Here is a 25,499-nt window from a genome sequence, read left to right as displayed (position 1 = left end):
TGAAACCTCGGAGGAGGTGCTCCTCCTCCGTGCAAATGCTGGAATGGATGAACTAAGGGCCTGATTCGGCAGCAGCCCGCTTCCCCTTCCCCTCGTGGTGCACAAGGTCTTCTCTTTCCCGTCTGTCGCTTCACTTCACCGAGCCCCGGTCGCCCTCGGCAAGGCAGCTGGTAGGTGTACCCAGTGCGGTACGCCGCCGGTAATATGTTCTATACATATGCATGCAGTACGCATTGTGAGAAAGCAGGTCCTGTGCTTATTAGATAGGTACACCTGGCCACGTTTCCTACCCCCCCTCCCGGCGTGTGTGTAGTGTGACCCACTGTGACTCACCCCCCCCCCCGACATCTGGCAAGCGGAGCAGGGGAAGCTCAGCAATGGCTGGCTCCCCTCCGGCAGGGCGGAGGCGCTCCTAGTGGCTCCCGGCTCGCGAGTAAGTACGACCGCGGGGGGGCCCGAGCGAGCGGCCTGCTTCGGGGGCCCCTCCGCCGCCGTCGCCCCTTTAAGGGAGGCCGGACGCGCTGTGTTTAATGTATCAAATTGTGGCGGGTCACGTGAGGCCCCGGAGAAGGGGTAGAGCAGCGCCGCGGCGGTAGCCGCTGAGAGTCGACCGAGCCGGGCAGCGAGGGGCTGGCGGTGGCTGCGGCGGCTGGGGCTAGGCAGGGCTGGGCTGGGCGCAGACCCGGCGGAGGGGAGGGGAGCAAGGCGAGGCGAGGCCCGGGACGGAGGCAGCGGCTCCCTCCGGATTGGACTCCCCATTCTCTCCCTCCTTCCTTCTTTTCCTCCCTCCCCCCCTTTTTTTGTCCTTGCTCCTCTGGAGGACTTCGCGTTTCGGGATTTATCGGAACCGATTGATCGATCGATCGGCTTATTGATCGGTTAAAGGGGCCCTGCTGCTCGGGCGACGCGAAGCCGGGATCGGGTTGAGCCGCTGCTCCTTTAAAGCCGAGCCGGGGAGGGCGGGGGGGGGAGAGGAGAAGGGGAAATCCTGCGATGCGCCCTTGATCTTTAGTCATCCTTCCGCCCTTGAGTTCCTTCATACAACCCCCACCCCACCCCCACCCCTCTCCCCCCTTTCACACCGACCCTAATGCGCTTTCACCGCCCCTGGGAGAAGAAAAGGAGAGGAAGAGGCGGCGGCGGCGGCGGCGGCATCGCTACCTATTCCTATAGGCAACCCCCCTTCACCTTGATTGCCACCCCGTCGATCTACGCAAAAGACCTCGATTAATTTTTATTGTGCCATCCGCTCTCTTTCTCCCTCTCTCTCTTTCTCCCTCTCTCTCTTTCTCTCTCTCTCACCCCGGCTCGTTCACGCATTATTTTGCAAACCTTGAGGGGAGGGGGCTAATAGGTTTTTTTTAAATGGGCTGTATGTATGCTGGGGAAAGAGAGCTCTTCGCTTAGCTCCCCCATCCTGCGCCTTGCATCAGGAAAAGGTTTTTTTAAAATAAAAAAAATCTATATAGGTTTTTTCCCCCCCGGTTGGGGGTGTATTGAATCTGAATAATCAGACATATAAATCTATTTTCCACCCCTATCGCCCAGTTTACGTGATCCGGAACGTCTATATTATTCCCTGCTTTCGTTCTGCGTGATAGCGTGGCAATAAGATACCTCTCCTCTGCATCCGACAACCTCCCCCCTTTAATTTTCGTGGGGTCTTTTTTTTTTCTCGGGTTGAAATCGTGGCTCTATTCTATGTTGTTTGTTTCTCTTGCATGTGGCAAAGGTGAAAGATCGTCTGATCCATTGGTCTGCTAGTTAATTCTTGTTGTTTGTGACTGAGGGAGCATTAGAAAGAGGTGCGGAAGATAGAGGTGCGTGCCTGTGCGTATGTGTTTGTGTGTATATATAGATATATACAGTATATATATATTTATAAATCACACACACGCGCACACACAGTTTTTAAAATAGAATTTTATTTAAAAGATGGGGGGAGACCCAAGATGGCTGGAGGTGGTTGTGAGGAGTATGTAGGGTTTTTTTTTATCTGATGATAAAAGCTAAAAGGCACAGCAGCTGCGGCTGTATAAACTCAATTTAAAACCCTCCCCTTCCCTCCCCCCCCCCAATCAGGCGCACACTTTGCAGGGTGGTGCCATCCACCTCTTCTACCCCCCCCGTGCTTTTTTAACAGGTTTTTTTCTACTTTCTAAAATTAAAAATCTACCAATTAAAAAAAATCAGCTCAAAATGGCTGAGGACTGACTGTGTCCTCTTGGAATTGTACATTTCAGCAGTTCCCTTTAAGCTGCTGCTGTCTCTCCTCTCCTCTCTCTCCTCCCCCCTCCGGTTTTTTTTTTTTTTTGCAGGCTGGTTCCAAAAGGAGAAATAGCTTTCATGTCAGAAGGAAAACAGAGAAGCAAAGGGGAAGAGGCGGGGGCTGGGCTCTTCATTAGCAGTTGAGAAATTCCTATTCAGTTTGATCAAGGCATACTTGTTTTCCTTCCAGCAAGAGCAACCCATCATTTTCCAAAAGACCAGGGGTTTTTGGAAGTGGGGGAGGATTGTTTCCATTTCAGTCTTGCTAAAATAAAAATCGAGGCAGATTTTAAGAAGGCAGAAATCCCACGAGGTATTGTGAGCAGGTTGATTTTCTGGGTTGAATTTGTCTTCAGTGGTTTCCAGCCTCCTGGCTTGTCCTCCCCCTCTTCTCTTCATTCCTATTTGTGAAAGGAGCTAAGGATGGGAGGGTCCCTTTGGCTCTGGGCTGGAATTTCATCCGAATGATTGACCCGTCTTCCAACTGAGATTGCACTCTTCCAAAGCCAATGAAGAATATATATATATATTGCACCATTCAGCTGTGTTAGAAGTTAGCTGGTCTTGCGTTTGGATTGTATCTCCCAACTTTTTTTGTGTTTTAATTAAAGACTTGCATTCTGAACTCTTTGATGGGAGGACAAATAATTTGAAAAGCGATTCTTTTGAGTTTGGTCAGAAGAGAGACAAGTTCTTTTAAAATATCAAATCTTGGGCAGAAAGACACAATAATTTGGCAGTGTTTAACTTAGAAGGTTTATATGGCATTTGGACTCCATTCTGGATTTTGTATGGAATTTTTTCAGTTCTCGGTAAGTTCTTTGCTTTTGCTTTTTAGAATCAAAAGTTAAAACTTTGATATAAAGATTGTTTGATTTTAAACCTTGCAAGCTTTTGTTGTTAACTTAATTGTACCTATTGGATCGTGCTGCTGGGTTTTCCGGTGTGTGTCTCTGTGTGTTGTTTTACCTGGAATCTTAGGAGATAATTCTCAATTTTATTTTATTTTTTTGTTCATTAGCAACTTAGTGGCCTTTCTGTTGCAAAAGTGGAAACTCATTACCATCTGCGTTAGTAGACCAAAAACTGACTTTTTAAAGAGAGATTGCTGAAAATAAAAATCTGTTGGTGTGAGACATGGCTGAAAACTGGAAGAACTGTTTTGAAGAAGAACTTATATGCCCCATTTGCCTGCATGTCTTTGTGGAACCTGTCCAGCTTCCTTGTAAGCACAACTTCTGTAGAGGATGCATAGGAGAGGCATGGGCCAAAGAGACAGGGCTTGTGCGTTGTCCTGAATGTAATCAGGCCTACAACCAAAAGCCCAACCTTGAGAAGAACTTAAAGCTGACCAACATTGTGGAGAAGTTCAACTCTCTCAACCTGGAAAAGACTCCTTCCGTCTTGCACTGTGTCTTCTGCAGGCGTGGGCCACCTTTGCCTGCCCAGAAGATCTGCCTGAGGTGTGAAGCTCCCTGCTGCCAGTCTCATGTTCAGACACACCTGCAGCAGCCCTCCACAGCACGTGGGCACCTCCTGGTGGAGGCGGATGACGTCAGGGCCTGGAGTTGCCCCCAGCACAATGCCTACCGGTTGTACCACTGCGAGGCTGAGCAGGTTGCGGTTTGCCAGTTTTGTTGCTACTACAGTGGGGCACACCAAGGGCATTCGGTGTGTGACGTGGAGATCCGGCGCAATGAGATCAGGGTAAGTGTGGAAAATTGCCTCCATGTTATTGCTGGTTTTGGTCTGGAAGGTACTAGCAGAGTGTGTGGTGCCATGCAAGAGAAGCTCAAAAAGTAAATTCTCTGCCACAGAGGGTATCCAGTTTATAAAAGACCAACCCCCCACACCCAAACCCATTAGATCTGCCAGGCCTGATCAGAGGCCCAAGAAGGCACTGCTGAGACAAGGTAAATAATAACTAGTGGTGCAATGAAACTGTGTGTCCCCCTCCCCTCCAGTTTTCTCGATTGCACATCAGCTGGATCAATATTGGCCCAGCAGCTCTTTTTAACCTCTAGTTCTGCCAGGAACAGTTTTGTCCTTAATGAGAAAGGCTGCCTCTTCTACTCAAATGTTGCCTTTTACAATAAGGAGCCATTCTGTCTAAAGGTGACCTTTCTATTTCTGTTTATTTTTTATTTATTTTTTTGCAAGGCCTACAGAAAATATTTTCCCATCGGTGCCAATAAGGGTTTTCTGTGGGTTGCTGTTGGCAGTCCTGCTCCACCTTTACCAGTGCTTGTGCTGACATCTTAGATGTGCTGAAAATGAGGAAGTAAACAAAAGCTGACATGATCTTTTCAGGCCTCATTAGAAATGCATCAAGGGAAATAGACCCTCACTGAACAGGATGTGATGGGGGAAGGGAAGCGGGTAAAGCGGGCTCTGTGTGTGTATGTGTGGTGCTTTCAATTTGAATGTGGCCATTCAAACAATAGTGGGGGGATGGGGTGTGTGGTGGTGGTCTCTGAGGTTGTTTGTCACCCTGTGAAAACAATAGGACCTTCAAATCTTCTAACTGCTCTGCAAACAATTGGGAGAATAGGAGGAAATCTGCTAAAGCTGCAGGTCATTTGTATATAGTTAGAGATAAGCACAGGCCTATTAGCAGGTATAAAAGGGTTCTCCCTGTAGATAATTTTTCTCAGTAGTCAGCAAGTGCTGCAAATGATGCTTGGCAACTCCTGCCCCCACATTGCTTTCTCCCCCCCCCTTTTAATTAAATAAGCCTCCCTTTGCTCTCTCGCTTGCCCTGGGAACCTTTTCGACAGGCCCAACCCCTCTGCATCACTCCCACAAGAATGGAGCAGAGGGGAAATCCAATGGACTGGGCGGCTGAGTGCTCTGAAATCTGGTTTCGGGCAGCTTTTTCTCCCAGGGGTTGGGAGCCAGGCCTTGATTACAATGCAGCTCTCCTATTGTAAGGCTTGTCAATGTCAACTCTCCATCTTCCTCCCTCCCTTCCCTGTCCTTTCTGGGCCAAGCTGCTGAGAAGGGGGGAAATTCCATATGACCTCCGTCCCCCGCTCATCATTGCCTTGGCTTCATGCTCTGGAGGGGAGAGGTGGGAGGCCATTTCTCCTTTCTGAACCATCCAGATGGGAAGGCTTATCCCAGTGACAAGCTATTCTTTAGGGTCAGGAGAAAGGGAGTTTCATTGGCATGGCTGCCTCAATGCCCAGCAGGTTCAGGGTAGCATTATGTCCCATCAGTGGAACAGAGTTTGGGGCAGCGAGGGTGGGGTGTGTGTGTGTGGAATGGCAAAGGAGATATTTGTAATTCAAATATCTGTGGCTTTTGGATATTAAGTTGAAACCTGAGATAATGGCATTATTGGTTGGTGTTGCACATGCAGAAATTGGGGGATTGGGACAGAATATCTCCATTAAGGATCCATGAAGGTTGACTGAGGAATGCATCCTCAGGGTCATTTAATGTAGTTGCAGCAGCGTGGCCTGGCTAATAGTGGAAAAAGGTGACTGAAGACTGTTAAAAGAATAGATTTCATCCATAACAGACACACACACACCACTTCCATTTACACATGCTTATGGTTCTAATCTGCATTGGTGAAGGAGACCTTGGAAGTAGGGAGGGAGATTTTACAGCAGGTTACTTCAGATTTACTTCAAGGATGTGAGCCTGAATATGTGGCATAAGTCAAACAGGCAGGCAGGTGTCTGAGGCAGCATCTTCCCCAAGCCTGGCTGCCTAGGCCTTTCCCCCCCCCTTGTTCCTCTCCGCTTAGGCCCCTGCCTCTTCTTTCTGACCCGATCCTGTTGCCTTGAAACCTCAAAGCGGCGCAAACAGGCCCTCAGCTTCTCTTCAGGCATCGTTGTGTAGGATAAATATTTAACAACAAATGAACAGTGGTGCCTGTAAAACAGGGACAACTTCCTGTGTATTCTAACAGTGCCAAAATGACTCACGATTTAGCCATTAAAAAGCGGAGTGGAGGGAGAGAGAGAAAGAAAGAAAGAGAGGAGTTGTAAATAAAATTTGCTATCTCATTATTTTCCAATTGGACAGCCAGGTCCTTGTGGGGATTTTCGGGGCAGAAAGAGGAGCCTGTGAGCTTGAACAGGAAGGCTGTTTTCTCCCCCCCCCCCCGTTTTCTTTTTGGGAAGCCAAAAGATCTCGTTGGAGGTGCCAGCGGCTCCACCACGCCCACACAGGAAGAAGGAAGATCTAGCTAGGCTGCTAGGAAGCTCAAAGGGCTGTTTTCTCCCTGCCCCCTCCTTTCTTTCTATTAATAGGCACCCATGAGGGAGAAGAGGGAGGAATGCTGGGTTAAGCAGAAAAGATGCCTTTTCCCCCCAGATCTGGGAGAGGCCTGGTGATGACGTGACTGGTGAATTGAGACTGGCAAATCCCAGTGGCAATTCAGTTTAGAGAGAGCTTGTTCTTAATGAGTCAATTTTTAGGAATTTTTTAGCTGGGTCCACACCCATCTTTCTGCTAGAAGTTTCTCTTTGGGGTTTCTTTCTTTTGCTGAAGGCTTTTTAATGTGGAAGCTATGGCCAGTCTTCTTTTAGTCTCTCTCTGCTTTTAGTAGTTGGGCCGCATTCTGTTCGGGTTGCGCAAAAGTCCTTCCAGAATCTCCGCTGGGGATTTGCCTGAATAAGCAGAGACGGCCTGGACCAGCTACAGCGGCTGAACTCTGTGTCCTTGTTGTGTTGGGATGGGCAGATCTGGGTTCTGTTCTCTTTTCTGCTGGCAAAGCGCTTGCCCATTGTACAGTGTAGCTTGTGTGCTTCTCTTGGCTCTGCCAAACCTACCACCTTTTGGGTGGTAAGCTCCTTAATGCACGAAGGCTCACTTGTCTCCTATAGCTCTTTTTAACCACCCCTGAGCTTGTGTTTGCCACTTCTCACTGAAAGTAATGAGGTTTTTAAAGTTGAAGCTTCCCATGCAATAATATCTGAATAGAATATTTGCTTAAGCTCCGAAAGAGCTGAGCTGCTACATCACTCTGCTGCTCCCTGAAAGAGCACTGCTAGCTTAGAGGTCTGCCCATCCCAGTTGTCTTTTCACATAATATGCGTCTGAATGGAGCCAAAGTATACGTAGTCACGCTTGCACATTCCTTTTCAAGAGTGTCCCTTTCCCTCTGCCCTTCCTTTGTTTTCCTCTACTGTTGAAATTTCAGCTGTAAGTGAAGTGGGGGCAGGGACTGGCATCTCTTGCTTAGGCAGTTTCTTCTTCGTAAAGCACCATGTGTGTTGTTGGTGATATAGCTGCCAGTATCTGATGCAGTCTGCACCTCTTCCTGTCTTGAGTGCTGTTACATTCCCAGTTTCCTTGCTTGAAGGTTAGTACTTCATTAAAGAAGCATCAGCCTTGCCACTGTATCTCTCATGGCCACCTTTGGCTAGCATGCTGAGATGTTCCTCCTCCTGACTGTTGTTCTACTGCTCTGCAAAAAAGTGTGTGCGCTCTCTCTCCCTCCCTCTCTCTCCCTCTCCCCCCCCTCTCTCTCTCTCTGTGTGTGTCACTCAAACACACCCACCCACCCTCCTTTTTGAAAAATAAAAATCCCGTTTCTATATGCTCCTATGAGGCAATTTCCTTGGAAACCTCTTTTATTTTTTTGGACATCCATGTGATTTTAGGCTGCACAGATTTCATTGTGCATATTAAGCAATCTCTATCATGCTTTTAAAAAGAAAAAGAAAAAAGAATAGAAAAAGGCATCCTGTCCTATGAGAAGGAGGCATTATTATATTGTGTTTATATTATTTATATTATAACCCAGTTTTAGTATAAACTTTATTCTGCCCCTTCCGCTTTCCCTTCCAGGCCATTTTCCACTTCAGGGGCTCCCCCCATGGACCTAATGTTCAGAAGTGAAATAAGGCACACTGGTACAAGGGCCCCCTAATTTGTGAACTAGCATTAGGAGTGGTATGGGGAGCTGTAGTCCAGCAGCTCCCATAATCTCTGAGCAGCAGCCATTGTGGCTGTGGATGATGGATGTTGGGAGACTAGCAATGTTTGGCAGTTGGCAGGTTCTCCCGTCCTGCTTTAGGAAAAGGCAGCTAAGGTCTAGACAAGGGAGTAGCAAGGATTAAAAATGAATGTTTTACCTTTAAACAATGGAATTCATGAGTGGTAAAGCTTAGGGTGCATCTTCTTGGAGTGTTTCTGCCAATACTGGAGGACTATTTTAGTGGCTTAATTTTGGGTAAAGAAGTGGCAGGTACAACAGCAAATGGGAGACACTTAGCTGGTAGTGGGAGGAGAAATGCAAATACAAACTCCTGGATTGTTGCCAGGTATGTTAAAGGGCTGATATCATATACACTGCTGAGCCTTTAGTCAAGCATTGTGAGCAGGTTTGTCTTTTTTTAAATGAATGAGAACCTAAGGAGAGTGTTATGGATCAAGTCAAAGGTGCAAGCTAGCCCAGCACTGTGCATTCACAGGGACCAACCAGATTGGGGGGTTGCTGTGTCAAGATGCTTGCAGTACTTTACAGTTCTGCAAAAAATAAATATGGACTGCCCTGTTCCAAACATTTAGGGAGAGCCATAGCATCCACCGGGCATGCAGATGGTCCCAGTTTCAATCCTTGGCCTCTCTGGGGAGTGTTTGAAACCTTGAAGAGCTGCTCCCAGTCAGTCAGGGTACACCAGGGTTGCAACTTTAGCCCCAGGGATCGAAAGTGACCCTCCACACGCCTCTCTAGTTGCCTCACACCTGACCAGCCCTGCTCTGTGCCCCCTTCAAGTACTTGCTGGAATGTGTCCTAGAACTCTTGTGATGTGCCTTGCTTGGATAGAGGGAGGGGCATGTAGAAACTTTCTGACTTTTGTGCAGCTGGAATGTTGTGAACTGTAGAGATGAGCTGCCTCTGTTGTTCCATCCACTTGGCTTCTGGCCTTGCCCAAAGCTCCCCTGGTGCAGAAGATGCTGAGCCAGGCAGGCCAGGGGTCTGTCTCTGTATTACGCAGCTTCCAATGTGCCTAGAAAATTGAGGGACGTTTATTGTGCTTCACTTAGGGGCTGCTTCGTGTAGCATTTGTGTGTGCTGCAGTAAATACGTGAAGTGTGTAAGGGAGATGCTGTCAGGGAATGGCAAAGCTGTGTTGCAGTCATAGGGATGCTCTCTCCTGAGCTCATCCAGGGGAAGGGGTCAGCGATTTATGGGGTTTTGTGCCCACCCGTGAAGCAGGAGCCAGGGCTGTAGCAAGGGGAAGAGTCCGAGGGGGTGCAGGAAACATCAGAAGCATGGGGAGAGACTGTTGCCGAGAGGGATAGCCCCCACATCCCCTTCCTTGCTGTATCCAAGGACCAGGAGGGGCTTGAAGAGGCTGGCACAGTGGCAACGTCTGTGCAGGAGAATTCACAGGTTGCTTGGCCTAGGTGTGCTCAGGGCAGATGTGATCTCCAAGCACACTGGGAGATGGTATTTCCCGTGTCTGTCCGTACGTGTCTGGAAACCTGCACCTTCCTTTCACACTTTACCACAGCAAGCGGTGGTGTGTAGATGGTGCAACCAAGATTGTCATAGAATTGTAGAATTGGAAGGGACCAGGAGGGTCATCTAGTCCAACCCTCTGCAATGCAGGAATCCTTTTACCCAATGTGGGGCTCAAACTCACATTCCTGAGATTGAGTGTCTCATGCCCTGCCAACTGAGCTATCCCCAGTGTGAAACAGATTTTTTCTAATTCCCTGCAGTTGTTTTCCTTTTTGTTGGTGGCTTCTGGGCATCAAGAGAAATGGTGACAACCAGAATAATTTTTTATAAAGTTAGTTAGTGCCAGAATCATGATAAAACTGCAGTGGGTTGTCCTCCTAGGAAGTAGCAGAGCTGATAGTGAAATACCAGGAGGTGGTACTTGTGTCAACCCTAAACAAGGTGAAAAACAAGCATGCATATTTTAAGTATGCGCCCTCTTGCACACTCTCTGCTCGTAAACAGAACTCTGAGTTTTGTTTGTTTGATACACAGGTATAATTTCAACACGTCAAATTCCGGCCTTCCCTTTACGAGAAACTGTGTTGTCTTTGCCTGGGGGAAGGCCTCTTACATACAGACTAGTATGGGCAATTTTCCCAAACAATAGAAATTTGTGACAAGCAGAAGCCTTTAAAAAAAATGTTGTGCAATAATTTTACATACTGTTGACATTGAGCAAAATGCATAGGAATAGCTTGCACCTATAATGTGGATATTGTAGTGGGATTGCAACTTCCTCTCCCATTTCACCCTCTCAAAAAGGTTGTGATCAGATAAATTTGGACTTCATCTTTGCTTTTCAGTTTCCACAATTCTAGTTTATCCTGGAGAGTAGAAATATTCTAAGCAGGGGTACAGGACTCTAAAAAAGAATCTGACTGCTGCCCAGTTCTGTTCTTAGGCCTTCTGGAAAGATCAGACTTCTGGACTATTTCTGGTTGCTGGGAGTTAACTCTTGTAGAAAAGGCCTATAACCTATTTTGGCCTGTTGCTGAAAATGCAAGCAGAGGGGATCTCCATTTAACCGCTAATTTGAATGTTCAGTGTCATCACTGGTGGGTTAAATTGAGGCAAAGGATTTTTATCAAACTACAAAATGTTATTTCGCTTATGATGCCAAGATATCCACGTTATCCGTGATTGTTTCTTGTGAATGGTTCGCTACCCCACTACAGGTGTTAATACATTCATCTCAACAATGTCACTAGTCTGTTTTTGTAGATGTGCCTATTTAACATACATTTAAGCTCTAATTATTACTGCCTATAACTTTGTTCCTCATTGCTGTTCCGTTTTCTCCTTCATATACCTGCCAACTAAGATTTCAGCTGACGAAGTGGGCTTCTGTCCACAAAAGCTTATGCCATAATACATTTGCTAGTCTTTAAGGTGCCACAAGACTTTTTGTTGTTTTTGCTGCAGGAGACTAACTCTTCTTCTTCTTCTTCTTCTTCTTCTTCTTCTTCTTCTTCTTCTTCTTCTTCCATGTTTCTGTTGCTTTTGACTCTGATTGCTTATTGTGGCTTTTAAGTTTACCATGGATAAATCTGTTAATTAAATTGCATTTGTTGCAGGCACCATCCTAAGGTGCATCATTAGCAAAAACAAAAAAACTTCAGCAGTGTATCAACTGCCATGATTCACAATTAAGATAATTTTTGTTCTGAACCAAACCTCACAAGAGTTCAGCTTCTTTGCCACTAAGAGTTCAACTTGCAGAGGAGCTGAACTCTTGTAAGGGCTTCTTGGTACAGTAGTCTATCTCATTGCAAAACAAATAAATCCTAATTGTGAATATGGCCCTCCAGGAGACACTAATGAAGAAACCAATTTGCTAGAACAATACCTCCGCCAAGCATGTCAGAACTATTAAGAATGAATGTTTCTTGCTGCTAAAAGCTACTAACTGCCCTAAACAGGGCTATGGAAAATATTTAAAATTCCAAGGCATCAGAATCAAAAGTTTTCATCAGCAGCACTGGATCTTTACAGTTGTGGAATACATCCAACCTTGACGTTTGGTGTTGGACTGGGCCAACGTGGGAAGTCTGCAGCCATTTCATTATCTTATAGGGTCCAATGCATGAGCCTCTGACTTTTAGTCTTTATACCTTTTGGGCTAAGCATGGAACCTTTGTATCATGTCCTAAGAGATACTGACTGCTTTTGGGCAGTTGCCTGCTTTGGAAGCTCCTGGTTTGAAGTAATCACAAACCATAGTTTGCCAATTTGGACACAAATTAAGCTTTAGTTTGCAGTTAAAACAGGAAGTAATGAATCCCCACATATGAGGGGTGGGAGGAGCCTTGGCTTAGAGGAGCAACATTGAAGTCTGCACAGTTTGCTTGTGGCTTGGCTTCTGTTGTCTTTAAAAAACTTATTTCTTCATCTTTGAGCCATTTCCTTCTTGATGCCTTGCATTCGTAGTGCTAAGGGAGCTACATCTTTACTGCGTATTTTGCTTGCTGAAGAATTGTGCTGAGGCTGCATGCACACCATGAATTTAAAGCACAGTCCCTGCCCCTGAGAATTCTGGGAGCTGTAGTTTGTTCAGGGTGGTTAGAATTGTAGCTCTGTTATGGGTAAACTACAGTTTCCAGAATTCTTCCTTCCTTTCTTTTTAGGGGAGGGGAAGCAAGGTGCTTTAAATGTAGAGTGTGTACACAGCTCAAGGTATGTGTTTCTTTAAAAGTCAGCCCTTGAATTTGCCTACAATGATTTGCAGCACTGAACTGGTTTAGTTTTCATTTTGCGAATTTGCAGCCATTGAAGTGTTGTTGTTTTTTAAAGAAAGACATTTCTCAATGCTTTTAAAAGTGATCTGAAAGACTACATCATGAAATAAGCACATCTTTAAAAATTCCCTGTTCTCTTTATGTGTGCCTATGCTTTTACAGCAAATGCAGTAGACTTAATGATATGGCATAGGCACCATTTAAAATGCCATTTGTTAGCCACATGTAGTTCCTCTTGAACTTGGTCCTTTAGAAGAGGGGAAGGGAGCCTCAGGCCAAGGGGAGGCGGAATATTGCCTTAAGGACTCTTTAGACCACGCCCCTTGCTAGCCCTGCTTATTGCCCCTCTCTGTGCTTTTGCCTTGCTTACTCTGAATGTGTCTTTGATAGTGGAAGATAAATAGATAATGTGTGTTCCTGCCTTTTGCATGGCTGGAATGTAGTCTGCTCTCACATGCATTGCTTTGCCCACTCTTGTCTCTGGCTCTCCCTATCACCTGCATGCAGCCCACCCAAAGTTTCACCACAAGGGAATGCAGTCTTTGGCTAGAAAATTGTTCCTCATCCCTGCATCGCAGGGAAACACACAACTTTAAAACAGGTATGTGGAACATTTGGCCCTCCCAGATATTACTAAATTACAACTCCCATCGTCCCTGGTAATTGGTGAATCTTGCAGAAGCTGATGGGAGTTGAAAGTTCAGCAACACCAGGGAGGGAGGGGAGGCAAAGGTTTCCTACTCTGCCTCTAAAGCCATAATATTTGTAAGTTGTCTTTTAAAAGTAAAAAAAAATATATTCTGTGCATGAAATCCCTTCCCCCTCTCAGGTTTATCACTTGTGTCTGGCAGTGTAAGCATTTTGTACACCAAAGCTTTTATGAAAGCTCAGTATTTGCCTCTTAGAAGGGAAATTGTCTTGCTGCATCAGTTCTGCTGTGGGTAACATGCAGGAAAGATGCTTCTGACTCTGAAATGCCCTATATACCTTGATGTATCTGTTCTGTAGGAGAAAAAGCACTTTCCTTCACATTGAATGAAAGGGATGTGAAATTAACATGGGGATGGGGGCAATGGGTCTACCAGACAGAAATGCATTTTGTGAGCAAAGCATGTCAAAAGGAGCCATCTTTGGGGAGAGATCTTGAACTGAATACTTCAGCATTGCAAATGAGTAGCAAGGAAGGGAGAGAGGGGGAGAGAGAGGCAGCCAGAAACCTCAGCATGAGCAGGCCTGGCATGTTTTGCCTATCTGGGCAGAGCAGGAGTTAGCAAATTCACTGCAAACATCCTGTTCTATCAACCTTATATCTCTTGGAACAACTGACCACTGCAAGCCCTACCACCACTGCTGGTGGCAGGATAACTCAGGTGGGCTTTTGTGCTTGAGGAGTCCTGGCAGGAGTGCATTATCTTGCTGAAAGAGAGTCCTCTTCACTTTTGGTGTTTTAAAAATGCAGAGTTAGTCCAGCTCCACCCAAACTATAGGGCAGCCAAGCAGCGAGAGAGAAAACAGAATCCTTAACCAGAGACTGTCTCTAAGGGGCTCCTGAAGCCCAGCCACTGTACTTGAAGGGTGGTACTTAAAAACCCCTTAAAGCATAGATGGCGGTGTCATGTTCTCCGCATAGGCATAATCTTGACAGGGTGATCTTCCTCTTCCCCAGCCTTCCCTGTCTTTGTTTTTCTTCCCCCACCCTCTTTTTTGTGAGTTAACATACTTGCACTCATGATTATAATCTTGCATGGGCGGTAGGAGCATAAGTTTCCTCCGGCTGGCCTGTAAACGTGCTGCCATCTGCTTTCCCAGCTCCCTTTGCTGCCATGCCTGTCACTTTAAATGTTAAGCTGCAGGCTTTCTCTTCCCTCTTCCCCAGCGCAGCAGCAGAAGCTATTCCAGTCCTGCCTCTCCCTCCCTGAGAGAGGCCCAGCCCTGCTGCTGCTCTCACGTCCCTTGGCCTGCAGCACCCTCGATGTCCCCTTGCTTGCCTTGCCAAAGGAGTGCTGTTGTATTCTGAGAGTTCTCTCTACTGGGAATGCTGACCAAATGCTGTAAAAAAAATTGCAATGACTTATTAGGCCTTGGGTGATCTCTGCAAATCTGCCATCAACCACCAAGTCCTCCTCCTCCTCCCTCCTCTCTTCTCCGCCCCCTCCCTCCCTGACTGATTGGTCTGGACAGCTTCTAAATTCTTTAAGCTGGGTTTTTGTTTTCATGGAAATTTAGGGAGGCAGGAAATTAAATTTATGAGATAGCAGGAAGGACTGCTTCATAGGAATCTGAGAGATTATGGTCTCTTTTTAACTATTGCAGATACTGGTGACATTGCAACCAGGGTCTTAGTATGCTATAAGGATGTAAGTGCCCTGGGAATTCTGACCTCATCTAAAAATAGATTTTGCATTTCCCGGGGGTTGCACTATTTCTTCCCACCTTTTTAGTTGTCACGGCCTTTTTGTATGGTTTCATTTTAGATAACTAGCCTTCGCTTACCCCACCCTCACAGGGTTTTTTTTTTGTATTGAGTCACTAAGCAAAATAGCCAGGCTTCAGTGCATGCTAGGAAGGGAAGGTTTGTAACTACGGATGCAGGGAGTTTCATGAAACAAATAAGATGCATGGACAGGTCAAGGGTGGTTGCATGCGGCAGGTGTTGGCAGAGGAGGCGGCTTCTGAATTTGGCAGTGCTATACAATATAGATTGTTTATCCATGTAGGTTAGGCCTATGAGGGGTGTGGGTGTGTATGTATATATGTATATCCATATCTATCTGTCTTATCTATCTGTCTATATCTATCCATCTATATGCACTCGTTTTTTAAACTTATCCCTTCATCATTATACCATCTGTGGGAGAGGGAGAGCATATGGGAGTAAAAGTGAGCACCCTCAAGTGACCTTGTGGGTAGATGGGGAGGATGGGGATTGTAGCTTGTGGCTTTCACTTTGTGTGCCCATTCTCATCAAGCCATGCTTGAATGGAGTGCAAAGCAGAGAGTGGTCGTCTACTGCCATCACTTAACATTTGCGTAGCGCTCAAAGATATGCTAGGCACTATTTGACAAGGTGACAATTTGGCCTTCCCCCTGGAATAACACTGGCTCCCTTTTGCTGTCTAGACCTACAGATCTACGCACAGCTCTGGAAGCCTATAGAAAATACCTTTGGCAGTGATAAATTTTGGTGCTGTGTCAGTCTGACCCTGGGTTGATCTATACCATTTAGTGCAACCGTTGGAGGAGCAAAGGCATGGTGAACCATTCTTTCCCCTGTATGAATCCTATTGAAAAGGCCAAAAGCACCTTAATTTAAAAGTCTAATTTCCTCCTCCTGAACAGAGGAACTCGATGGCAAAGCTTGACATTCTCGCTGACCTCCCACTAATTAAATGGACAGAAGACGCGCTTTTTAGTATAGGCTTCATTGTTTGGAAGGCTCATTCTTGTTTATTCATTCTCTCGCCTTGCGAATTGTGCTTTCGTGTACAGTCCCCATGTGGAAAAATGATTTTTCCTGATTTCTCTCTGCTTGTGTTTCTGCGCTTCCCCCCTTCACTGCAATTGCTCTTGATCCGAACCTCTTGCAAAGGCCAGCACACTGCTTTTTCATGCATTGAAACAAGATAGAGGGAGTTAAGGGGCTGCCTGATAGCAAACACAGTTGTGATTGGCTGTGAGCAAGAAGAAAAGGTGGTTGCTTCCCTAGAGCTTCACTGCTCCTGGCTCTTTCATCCTCCCCTGCCCCCATCTTGTGTGTCCTGATAGCTTGATGTCTAGTATAAGTAGGCAGTTGACCCATATGTTATGGGGGGCGGGAAGCAAGGGGCTTTCCCTTGTGAACTGCCTTGCCACTCACTTGCTGATCCTCCCTCTTTAATTTGCAGTTTCCCAATGTATTCTCTGTTTGTAGCATACTTCAGCCATGCAGGAAACCATCAAGATTCGGAGCCACTTTTTTTTTTTGGCAGTATTCTGGACTGTACCATTGTGTGGTGCAGGGAGAATATTTTTGAGTGCTTCCCCTTCCATCAAGTTTTCTCCATGACCTGCCTGTCAAGAAGACTATCCCGAGCATATCTCTCTGATACGTTAGATTTCTATGTGCAGTGTTGCTGTTGTTTTACTGTGCAGAGTACTAAAATTCTCCCTTTTTCCCCATCCTCCTTCATTTACAATCTAAGATGGTACAGTCTAGAATTCTGCCCCAGTCTGTCACATCATTCTTTGTAATGTGTAGATCAAATTTTGGGGGTTGTGAAGGTGATGCAGCCAGACAAAACAATCTTGATTTGGGTCTCTTTCAAGGCACGCTTCTAGGCCTCATAGCTGCAGAACATTTGGTTTTTGCTTAACGGAAAGATGTGTTTGGATCTTTTTTAAATAATTTGAAGGCGATAGCAATTCTCTGCATAGTGGAAACAAACAGAAGTAGAAAGGAGGGAAAACCTTGAAATGTCCTTTCCAAAAACCGTGCAAGGGAGAACACCGTTGAGGGTTCAGCAGCCTATGAGAAGAGCTAGTCTGGACACTGTTTGTTGAGTAATTTCAGTGCTGCTTAGCCTGCTGTGGGCATTGTGATTGGGGAAAGAATGCTTTGAATGACGAGCCTATCTGTAGCTCTGTCTGGATTAAAAACATGTATTTATGAACAGCTTTTAAAGTCAGCACTTGGGGGCAGGGAGGAGAGAGGAGGAGGATCCAGCTTGGCAGGCATCTGCTTTTGCTGTGGCCTCAGAGATGAATGGGGCCCAGGGTGGTTTAGCTGCAGAGTTGGTTTCTTTGGCGACTGTGCTTGCTTGGTGCTGCTTCTAGGCTAAGGAGAGAAGGCTCTGGGCAGTCTTAGGGGGACACGTGGCCCAGGAAATGATGCCAATGTGGTGTGTTTGCTGTTAAAGATTAAGTGGTGTCCCCCCACGATCAAAGTGCCCAGCCCTGAAATGAGCAGGAATTTGCTTCCTGCTGATCTCAGGAAGGTCAAACAGCTGCTTTCTAGGCCTTAGAAGCCACCTGTGTACTCGAGTGTAAAATAGTGAGGCTCTTCATTAAACACTGGGTTGTTGTTTTTTTATTTCATTATAAAGTGCTGGCTAAGTGAAAGCTTGGTATGAGTTCTGTATGGTATGAACACAGGCCCTCTTCTGTAAATTTTGCGTCTCTTTATTGTACGGGTTCCAAAATGTTCAGCTGGATGCAGCATCCATAGTGGATACTTTTCTAAGTGGCAGAGAAGATCCTTCCCACACGCTTTTGGTCTCTGGCGGTTTGACTTTTTCCTAGGACAATTGACTGAAAGGTAGCACTAAGCACAGCTATGCCTTCTCATAAATAATGTGCCCTCAGTAGCTGAAATCCTATATAATTCCCACTGCTCCTCTTTCCCTTCATGCTTGCAGAAATGGTTTTAGAATAATCCAGTATTTGATTAACCAGTAGGGCTTTATTGACTTGCCAGATTTAGGATTTAGCCTGACTGGTCTCTGCAACCTTTTCTCTTCAGCCATGATTTCCTGAAACATAGCCTTCCTTTTCCCCCTTTTCTCTTTTGAATGTAACTAAAATAAATAAGCCTGCAACCTCTGGGGCATTAAGAAGAATGCTGCAACCTGTCAAAGCTTGCAAGAATCAGACACTCCTCTTGAGCAGTAGACAGAATGCTAGTGGCTACTGGTTAGTGTGTGGGGTTCCTAGGCTCCCATGGCAATCAAAATGGTGAGATGGTGGCAGTGTTCGTGCTGTTTGGGGAGGAGAGCTTTTTTTCAGTAACCCAGAGGGAAAGACATCTATCTCAAGGAGTTATAAGGTACAGAGATTGGTTCCACAGAGCTGCTGCAGTGGCTAAGAGATCGAGCGGTGAACCAGAAAATATCAGATTCAAATCTCACCATGAACTCAGTAGATGACTTTAAACAAGCAGCCTTGGCCTGCTACCTTTTCTGCAATAGGAAGATGATTGTAGTGACCTACTCCACAGGGTTGCTGTGAATATTATTGAGAAGGTATAAGAAGTACTTTTATCGCTTTAAAGTACCGTACTATAAAAATGCATGGTATTCTACTGTAACTATAGAAAGGTGAATGTGTTCCTTTTGAACAAGATAGCAACCTCCACTTCTTTGCATGTGTCATGTACGTAGGTACATCTCCACATTGAATCTGAATGTTCTCCATATCTACATGTGGCACGTATCTTTCTCAGCCTGTCTCCTTGTGGTGGTCTTCTGGAATAGTGGTTTTAACCTACCTAGGTCAGGTGTGGGGAAAATTTGCCCTCCCCGTGTTTCAGAACCCAGCATTTCAATCATGGTCAATGGCTAGAGATTATGGGAGTTGTAGTTCAGAAACACCTGGAGCGCCGCAGGTTCCCCACACCTGGCCTAGCCGATATTCTGCTCTGTTGTGTCTATGAAGTATTTATTTAAAGGCTAATGTGGCATAGTACTATCCAAATTACCATGGCTTGGCAAGACCTCTGCTGGTAGAGCGTTGAATTTATTTGGTGTGCTACTTTGAGCAATTATTTTTGTTGAGCTATTTTAAGTGGAATTTGCCAAAATCTACACTTCTGACATGGGTTGTCATATGTCCAGATTTCCCCAGACATTTCTTTGCCTCAGTATGAGTAATCCAGACTGATGTCTTGACCCCTCCTCAAGGGCAGAAGAGGTTCAAGATGCTTTGAAGAAGAGCTGTATAGCTCAGTAGTAGAGCACAATGTTTTGTGAATAGAGGTTCCAGGGTCAATTGCTGGTGTGCCCAGGTAGGGTTGGGAATATTCCTTGACCGAAACACTGGGGAGCTTCTGCCTGCCAGTGTTGACAATATTGAGCTAGATGGACCTATGGCCTGACTTAGTTTGGTATAAGTAGCTTCCAATGTACCAGTCCAAGATCTCTGGTGTCACTTATTTGTACTATAACTCAACCCATCTTGATGCTCTTATGGTAGCAGAAGTGCTCATGTCAAGATATCTCATTGCCTTGTAACTCTCTCATCTAGTGGGAGAACAAATGTTGATTGCATGTTTTGAGAAGTCTGCACATAAAATCATACAATTGTAGAGTTGGAAGGGACCCTGAGGATCAATCCCCTGTAATGCAGGAATATGTAAGCTTGGTGTTATCAGCACCATACTCTAACCAACTGAGCTATCCAGCCTGACTTGATCCCACATGCATGTTTAACTACTCTAACAATTTGTAGCAGAGATGGCTACCTGGGGGCCTTCTACAGGTTACACTCCCAGCTTCCATCAGCTTCAACCTCCATAGCCAATGTTCAGGAATGATGGGAGTTGAAGTCCAATAGCATTTGGAAGACCATAGCTATCAGAATTCCTTGGACTCCGTATTGGACTCCCTGTTCCTGATTAACAGGAAACCATAATAATTAAGGACTCCTAATACAACATACACTAGAATGATGGAAAGACAATGAATTATGATGTCCTAAAGTAAAAAAATCCAGCTACTTGGCAAGTTCGCTGTGAACGCTAAACCCATTGCTCTTGAAACTAGAGACTGTACTGGCAAATGTTTTGTCATATGGACTATTGAATGAAGCCATATATTATGTGCTGCTTCAAGGCAAGGACTATTCTCGTGCTCCCATGGTCCACTGCTTTCCTTCTAGAAACAGAATGTAAGGACCAGCTTTAAACTAAGCTACCTTTCCTTGCCTCTTCCTCCAGTAACACGAACTTTTCTCATTGAACTTTATAATGGCTGGGTGAGCATCCTCTGGGGGCTTGCGCTTTTCAGTCTGATGTGTGTATTATACTTCGTTAAGCTTAGATGTCCTTTAGACTTGTGGTTCAGAGCCTGTGGCATGTGGACTCCTTGGCGGAGGTGGGGGCCAAGTATGGCGTTTTCTCAAAGTGTCTTCAAGCAATGTTCCTCCAACTAGCACTTGATTTCTTCCTCCACATTCTTCATTTTCACAGTTGCATCTCCAGGGGAGCTGCATTAACATTGAGGAGCTTCTGATCATTGGAAATAAGGGAGGCTTTGGCCTGTGCCTTCCTTGTTTTTCTTTGCTGGTGTGGTGTGAGGTGTACTTAGAAGAGCCTGCCTTCCCTGCTTTGCTGCTTTGTCTGCAGAGGTGTGTTGCACCTGTGGTTTTCTGGTCTCTTATATTGCACTATGTGTAGGACTTATTGGTAGAAGGTGGAATACATGGCACAGCAGCTGGAAGGCCCTTAATTTGAGTTTAGGCAGCTCTGTGGATCGTTGGAAGAATTTCTGGCCTCCTAATTACTTATTGCGCTTGAGTTCCTTAGTTTTAGCATTATTGGAGATTATTTCTGGTGCTTTATTAGGATAAATCCTTTGCATGCAGGTTATTGAGGGGGGTGTTTCTGGCTTTTTTCTGGCTTAGGTCGTTTTGGGGGCAGATTTTTAGGGGCTCTCATTCCATATTACTTTTGCTGCTCAAGCGTGCAGGCTTATGAAAAAGGAAAAAATACAAATACTAAATATAAATAAAATAGAATTAAATTAATTGTCTATGTAAATAGCTTTATGTACAGGGATTTCATTGAAGTATACAATTGATAGCCCTGATTCTATGTGTAGGAATACATTACATTAATAACAACGAATGTCTTCATTTTAATTATTTTGGGGATTACTTCAGTTGAGTTCCCTTGGAAATAAATACATTTGTATTTAGTTCAATTGGATTAGTTGGGTTGTTGGTCATTGGGTATACTGGGTATGTAAATGAATGAATTTATAATTATAAATACAGTTATATTTCATGCCTTTTTGAATTGATTAATTGCATCGATCAGTGCATATACTGGGGAAATAAATAAATGAATTTATATTTATGAATACATTTTATATTCAATAACTTTTTGAATTGTTTTCTTTGTTGATTGATAGGTATATTGGAGAAACAAATGAATGAATTTTTGCTACCTTCTTTGACTTCAGCAACTCATTTAAAAGCATTATTGAGTTCATAATAGTTTTTTGTCATTATATGTATTTCCAATTAATGGAGCCTAAAATTACAACAGTTAGTATGTTGGGATCTGTGAATTTTTTTGAGATTGAAAAGAGGTCCTTGTGCTCAAAAATTTGGCAACAGCTCTTTTGGGCCATAGCTGAGCTTTCAAGCCCAAGTGACTACTTTTCACTGGGCAGTTTTGAACTAAGTTTTATTCAAAGTAGACCTATTTAAATTAATGAATTAAAATTATTATTTATTAAATTTGTATACCACTTTTCATCCTACGTAGATCTCGGGGCAGTTCACAGCAAAAAACAACAACAACACAAAATATATTATAAAAACAGGAACAGGAACAAAAACAAAACAGTACGCCCCGCCCAACCCCGCTCCTACAACCCCTCAGTTTATTCAGAAACAAATGGCTAGCACAGCATTCTTGGTTTGTGTGGCTCCAGGAGGTGGTATGGTGTTTGTGCAGACAGTCTCCAGTTAACTTGTTTACACAGTTAACTTGTTTGCCTCCTGGTGCTGTAGAGGAGTCTTGTTCATCTTGTGGAGTAGCAACTAAGAGAAGCAGTGAAGGGGGAAGTCCACAGGTGAATACTCGATTGAGATCCGCATCAATCTAGCTTTATGCCACATTCAACCCCCTATTTCATATAAAGTGCCCATTCACATGTTAATTCCCAGGAAGCAAACTTGTTCTAGTAAGAATCTTGAGTTCTTATGCAAGTCCTTTGGCCTGTCTCAGTATGAACAAGAACTGATCTGTGCATAACGTTTAATTGAGCACCGTAGTATCTCATTGATCTACCCAATCCCATTCCTTATAATCTATTTCTGGAAACAACTGTGTGTGGTGCACTGTGGTCGCATGAATCCAGTATATCCTACTCCAGATGTGGGGAACCGTTGACCTTTCATATGTTGCTGAACTCCAGCTCCCATCAGGCCCAGAAAGCATGGCCAATGGCCAGAAATGACAGCAGCTGTAGTTCAGCAACATCTGGAGGACCAAAGTTTCCCCACAGCTGGCCTAGTCCATTCAGAGTTTATACTCTGCATACATTTCTCCTTTCCACATGGGAAGAGCTAGAGGATCCTGCATCTCTTCATTTTGAGTCTCATTTGCAGAGCAAACACAGACTATAGTTTGCCACTTCCAGTGAAATGCTAAGCTAGTTTGCCTGAAATCATGGTGGTAGGAACGCATTAGCTGCTTCAGGCACATAATGCCAAACCACCATTTAAATACAGTGATTATGAGCTTCTTGGACTTAGGGGCTAGCAAGTTATTAGATGCTAAGATCCAGGAGATGTCCTGCTTGCCACCATTTTGCAAATGGCTCCAGCCTGAGGGAGGTTGTCTTTCCACTGAAATAGTTCTCTTCATCTGAACCTTCTTAAATGGTTCCTACAGCAGAATTCTTAGGAACAGGCCCCTCTAAGGATAAATTATTTTATCCTTTATCCCTCTAAGGATAAATTATTTTATCACCCTGCAGTTCCTTTTTCTTTAGATGTGTTTACCGTAAGATGCAGGAATCTCTCCAGTTGAATTAAAATATAAACAGAGAGCGTTCATAGGTGTTAGCCTTTTAGTTTAGTTTAGGTTTTAGGTGAAGTCAAAGAAAAGGCAATGAGTCTAGATATGCTTTAAAAAAGAAAGAAAGAAACCCTGTGGATCATAGGTTTTCATCATGAACCCTAAAACTGTCAACACATTGTTGGGGTACTTGACTGACGCGCTTAGTAAAATAAAAACAAGTTGCAAGGGGTGCGTGGAAGACCTTAAGTTCTTTCGTGACCACACAAAGCTCATCTGGCATAGTGGCAGAGAGGCTGAGCTGTTGCTGGTTCATATTCCTCTTTTCCTATTGACAAAGGTAGGATCTGCTTTGGGTGAGCAGGCATGGCTCTCAGTCTGCAATATGGGCAGGATACTTGTAAGGATCACTGAGGGGGTGTCTGTAGAGTGGTAATATTGCTGGTTTGAAAGGCAGACCCAACTTGCAGTTGGAAGAAGATTGTGGTATGCAGCTTGAATAAAAGGAGGACTGGAGTTCCTGGCTAAGTTTGAGTGTAACATGGTGCACATTGCAAACACCTCCCAAAGAGCAGGAGGCTTAAGTAATCTGGTTCTTGGCTTTGACTCTGTGTGTAATCTTCTACAGCCTGACTCCCTCTGCCCCACCCATCTGCAGAGTGGAGGAGGGTGGTGGTTTTTTTACGTGCATCCAGGCTGAGCTGAAAATACATCAGCTGTAGATGGATCCAGATGAAACAGTTGGCAGACAGGGAAGTTCTGGATGACTGTCTCTTCCCTCTCCCTCTCTGAAATATGAGTAAACGTTGGCAAGCCAACCTGCTTGTAGATTCTGCTCCTTTTGGGGAGCCTTGTGGTTTGTAGTCCCCCTCCTCCCAATTCCAGCAATGTACATTTTTGGAACACCTTTTCCTTACTGTACGCGGAGGAGCTGGTAGAGTGAATCAGAGCAAGAAGCTCTGCGCTGTAGATTTGCTTGGGTTGCGCTGCCTCCGTTCAGTATTATTTAGCTTCCCTCTAATTAGCTGGCTTTAAAAGTCTGCCTCTTTCCAGAATGCATTTTTCACTTGTCCTACTTACTTCCTGATAGGTCTTTCTCCCCTCCCCCTTGCTGGTTTTCCCCCCTTCTTTTTTGCTGACACTGCAAACAAGCATGAGGTTAGATGCTCAACCGCACACAAACGAATATTGATCATTTCCCCCTTCTTTTTCTTTTTTCTTTTTTGTCTGGAGGTTGGGAGGGTTTCTTCTGCTTTTGCAAGGGAAGGGACTGCCTTTGTGCCTGGGAAGGAGAAGCAGCGTTAAGGAGGTTCTGGGAATGTTCAGTTGGGTCTTCAGAGGGGATGGCCCTAATCTGCAGAAACAGCAACCCAAGCTCACTGGAAGCAGGCAAGGATGGCCTAGCCCAGACAAAGGGACTCTGTGTGTGTGAGTGTGTGTGTGTGTGTGCGCCTGCCTGCCTATCCCTTTGTTCTCTTGTGCCATACGCTGACACTGAAAGCTGCTTTCCTATGGGCTGGGGGTAGGGGGAGGAGACGGGGCAGGGTGTCTGGATTGCAAGCAAAATAAGATGAAAGCCAGAAGATCTCTGGCTCCATTGTGACCCCAGTGGTGGTGGAAAAACCGCAGGGATACTTTTGAATCTTCCTTGTCTCTTCCCAATCAGCTTATTAATGCATATTGCTTAAAAGAAATTCCCCTCTATCTGAGGGACCTGAAGTTAATCAGCATTCTCCCATGGAAGAAAGGTTTTATCATGGAAAGGCAGGCCTGTGTGAAGAGTCTTGTGTTGGTTAGCTAAATCATCATTGGGCTTGTGTTCCCAACAAAAACAAAAACACTGTCCAGTTTCTTAGTTGTGTTAATTTGATAATCACCCAGCTCTGGAAATTTAGATGACTGTTTTTGTTGTTGTTTACCAGACTTAAGGCCATGTTCTCCAACAAACAATCCTAGCAGCCCATATGACGGCTACTACATGGCCTTGTATGGTAGATGGCCTTTTTACAAGGAAATGTTAATTGACAGACTGATGCTTCTTTTGTGCCCCCTGCTCTCTTACTACTACTTTCTTAAGACACCCTGAATTTCCCACGTCTCCAGAAGAAATTACTTTGAAGCTTCAGACTCCTTGGTGGATAAGTGCATAAGTTTGCATTTGTGCCTTGCTTCCCAAGCTGAACCTAGATGACAATGTCACCTGCATTATACAGAGTTTGTCCTTAGATCCATCTAGCCTGGTTTCTCCAGGACTGTCTGGCAGCAGCTCTCCAGCGCTTGGGGCAGTGTTCTTGGGCACATTTATTCATACCTTATACCAGTGTTTCTCAAAGTTGGGTCTCCAGCTGTTGTTGGGTTACAACTCCCATCCTCCCTGTCCACTGGTTCTGCTATAGTTAGGGATGATGGGAGTTGTAGTCTAATAACAGCTGGAGACCCAAGTTTGAGAAACACTGCCATACTCAAATTTAATTTAACAGAGAAAGCAAAGCTAGTAGATTTTATTACAATATATGAAATCAAA

At 44.9% G+C, this 25,499-nt stretch overlaps 1 protein-coding gene across 2 annotated transcripts in view; it reads left to right on the top strand.

Annotated features, from left to right (window-relative positions):
• The first annotated feature begins 354 nt into the window (after nt 1-354).
• The window catches only part of TRIM8 (tripartite motif containing 8), a 65,169-nt gene continuing 40,024 nt past the window's right edge, over nt 355-25,499 (top strand). Inside the window, exons 1-2 of one of the 2 annotated variants that reach the window (XM_053389341.1) lie at nt 355-433; nt 3,290-3,975. In XM_053389341.1, the coding sequence (XP_053245316.1) occupies nt 3,406-3,975 (570 nt within the window). In that variant the 5' untranslated portion in view covers nt 355-433; nt 3,290-3,405. Of the gene's footprint in view, nt 434-2,133; nt 3,081-3,289; nt 3,976-25,499 lie in introns of those variants that run through there. The other variant, XM_053389340.1, reaches the window with a different exon arrangement.

Source organism: Podarcis raffonei, chromosome 5 (assembly GCF_027172205.1).
Source record: "Podarcis raffonei isolate rPodRaf1 chromosome 5, rPodRaf1.pri, whole genome shotgun sequence".
NCBI classification, from domain to species: Eukaryota; Metazoa; Chordata; class Lepidosauria; order Squamata; family Lacertidae; genus Podarcis; species Podarcis raffonei.
Note: the sequence above shows the minus strand (reverse complement) of the source record. Positions and strands in the feature narration are given on the sequence as shown.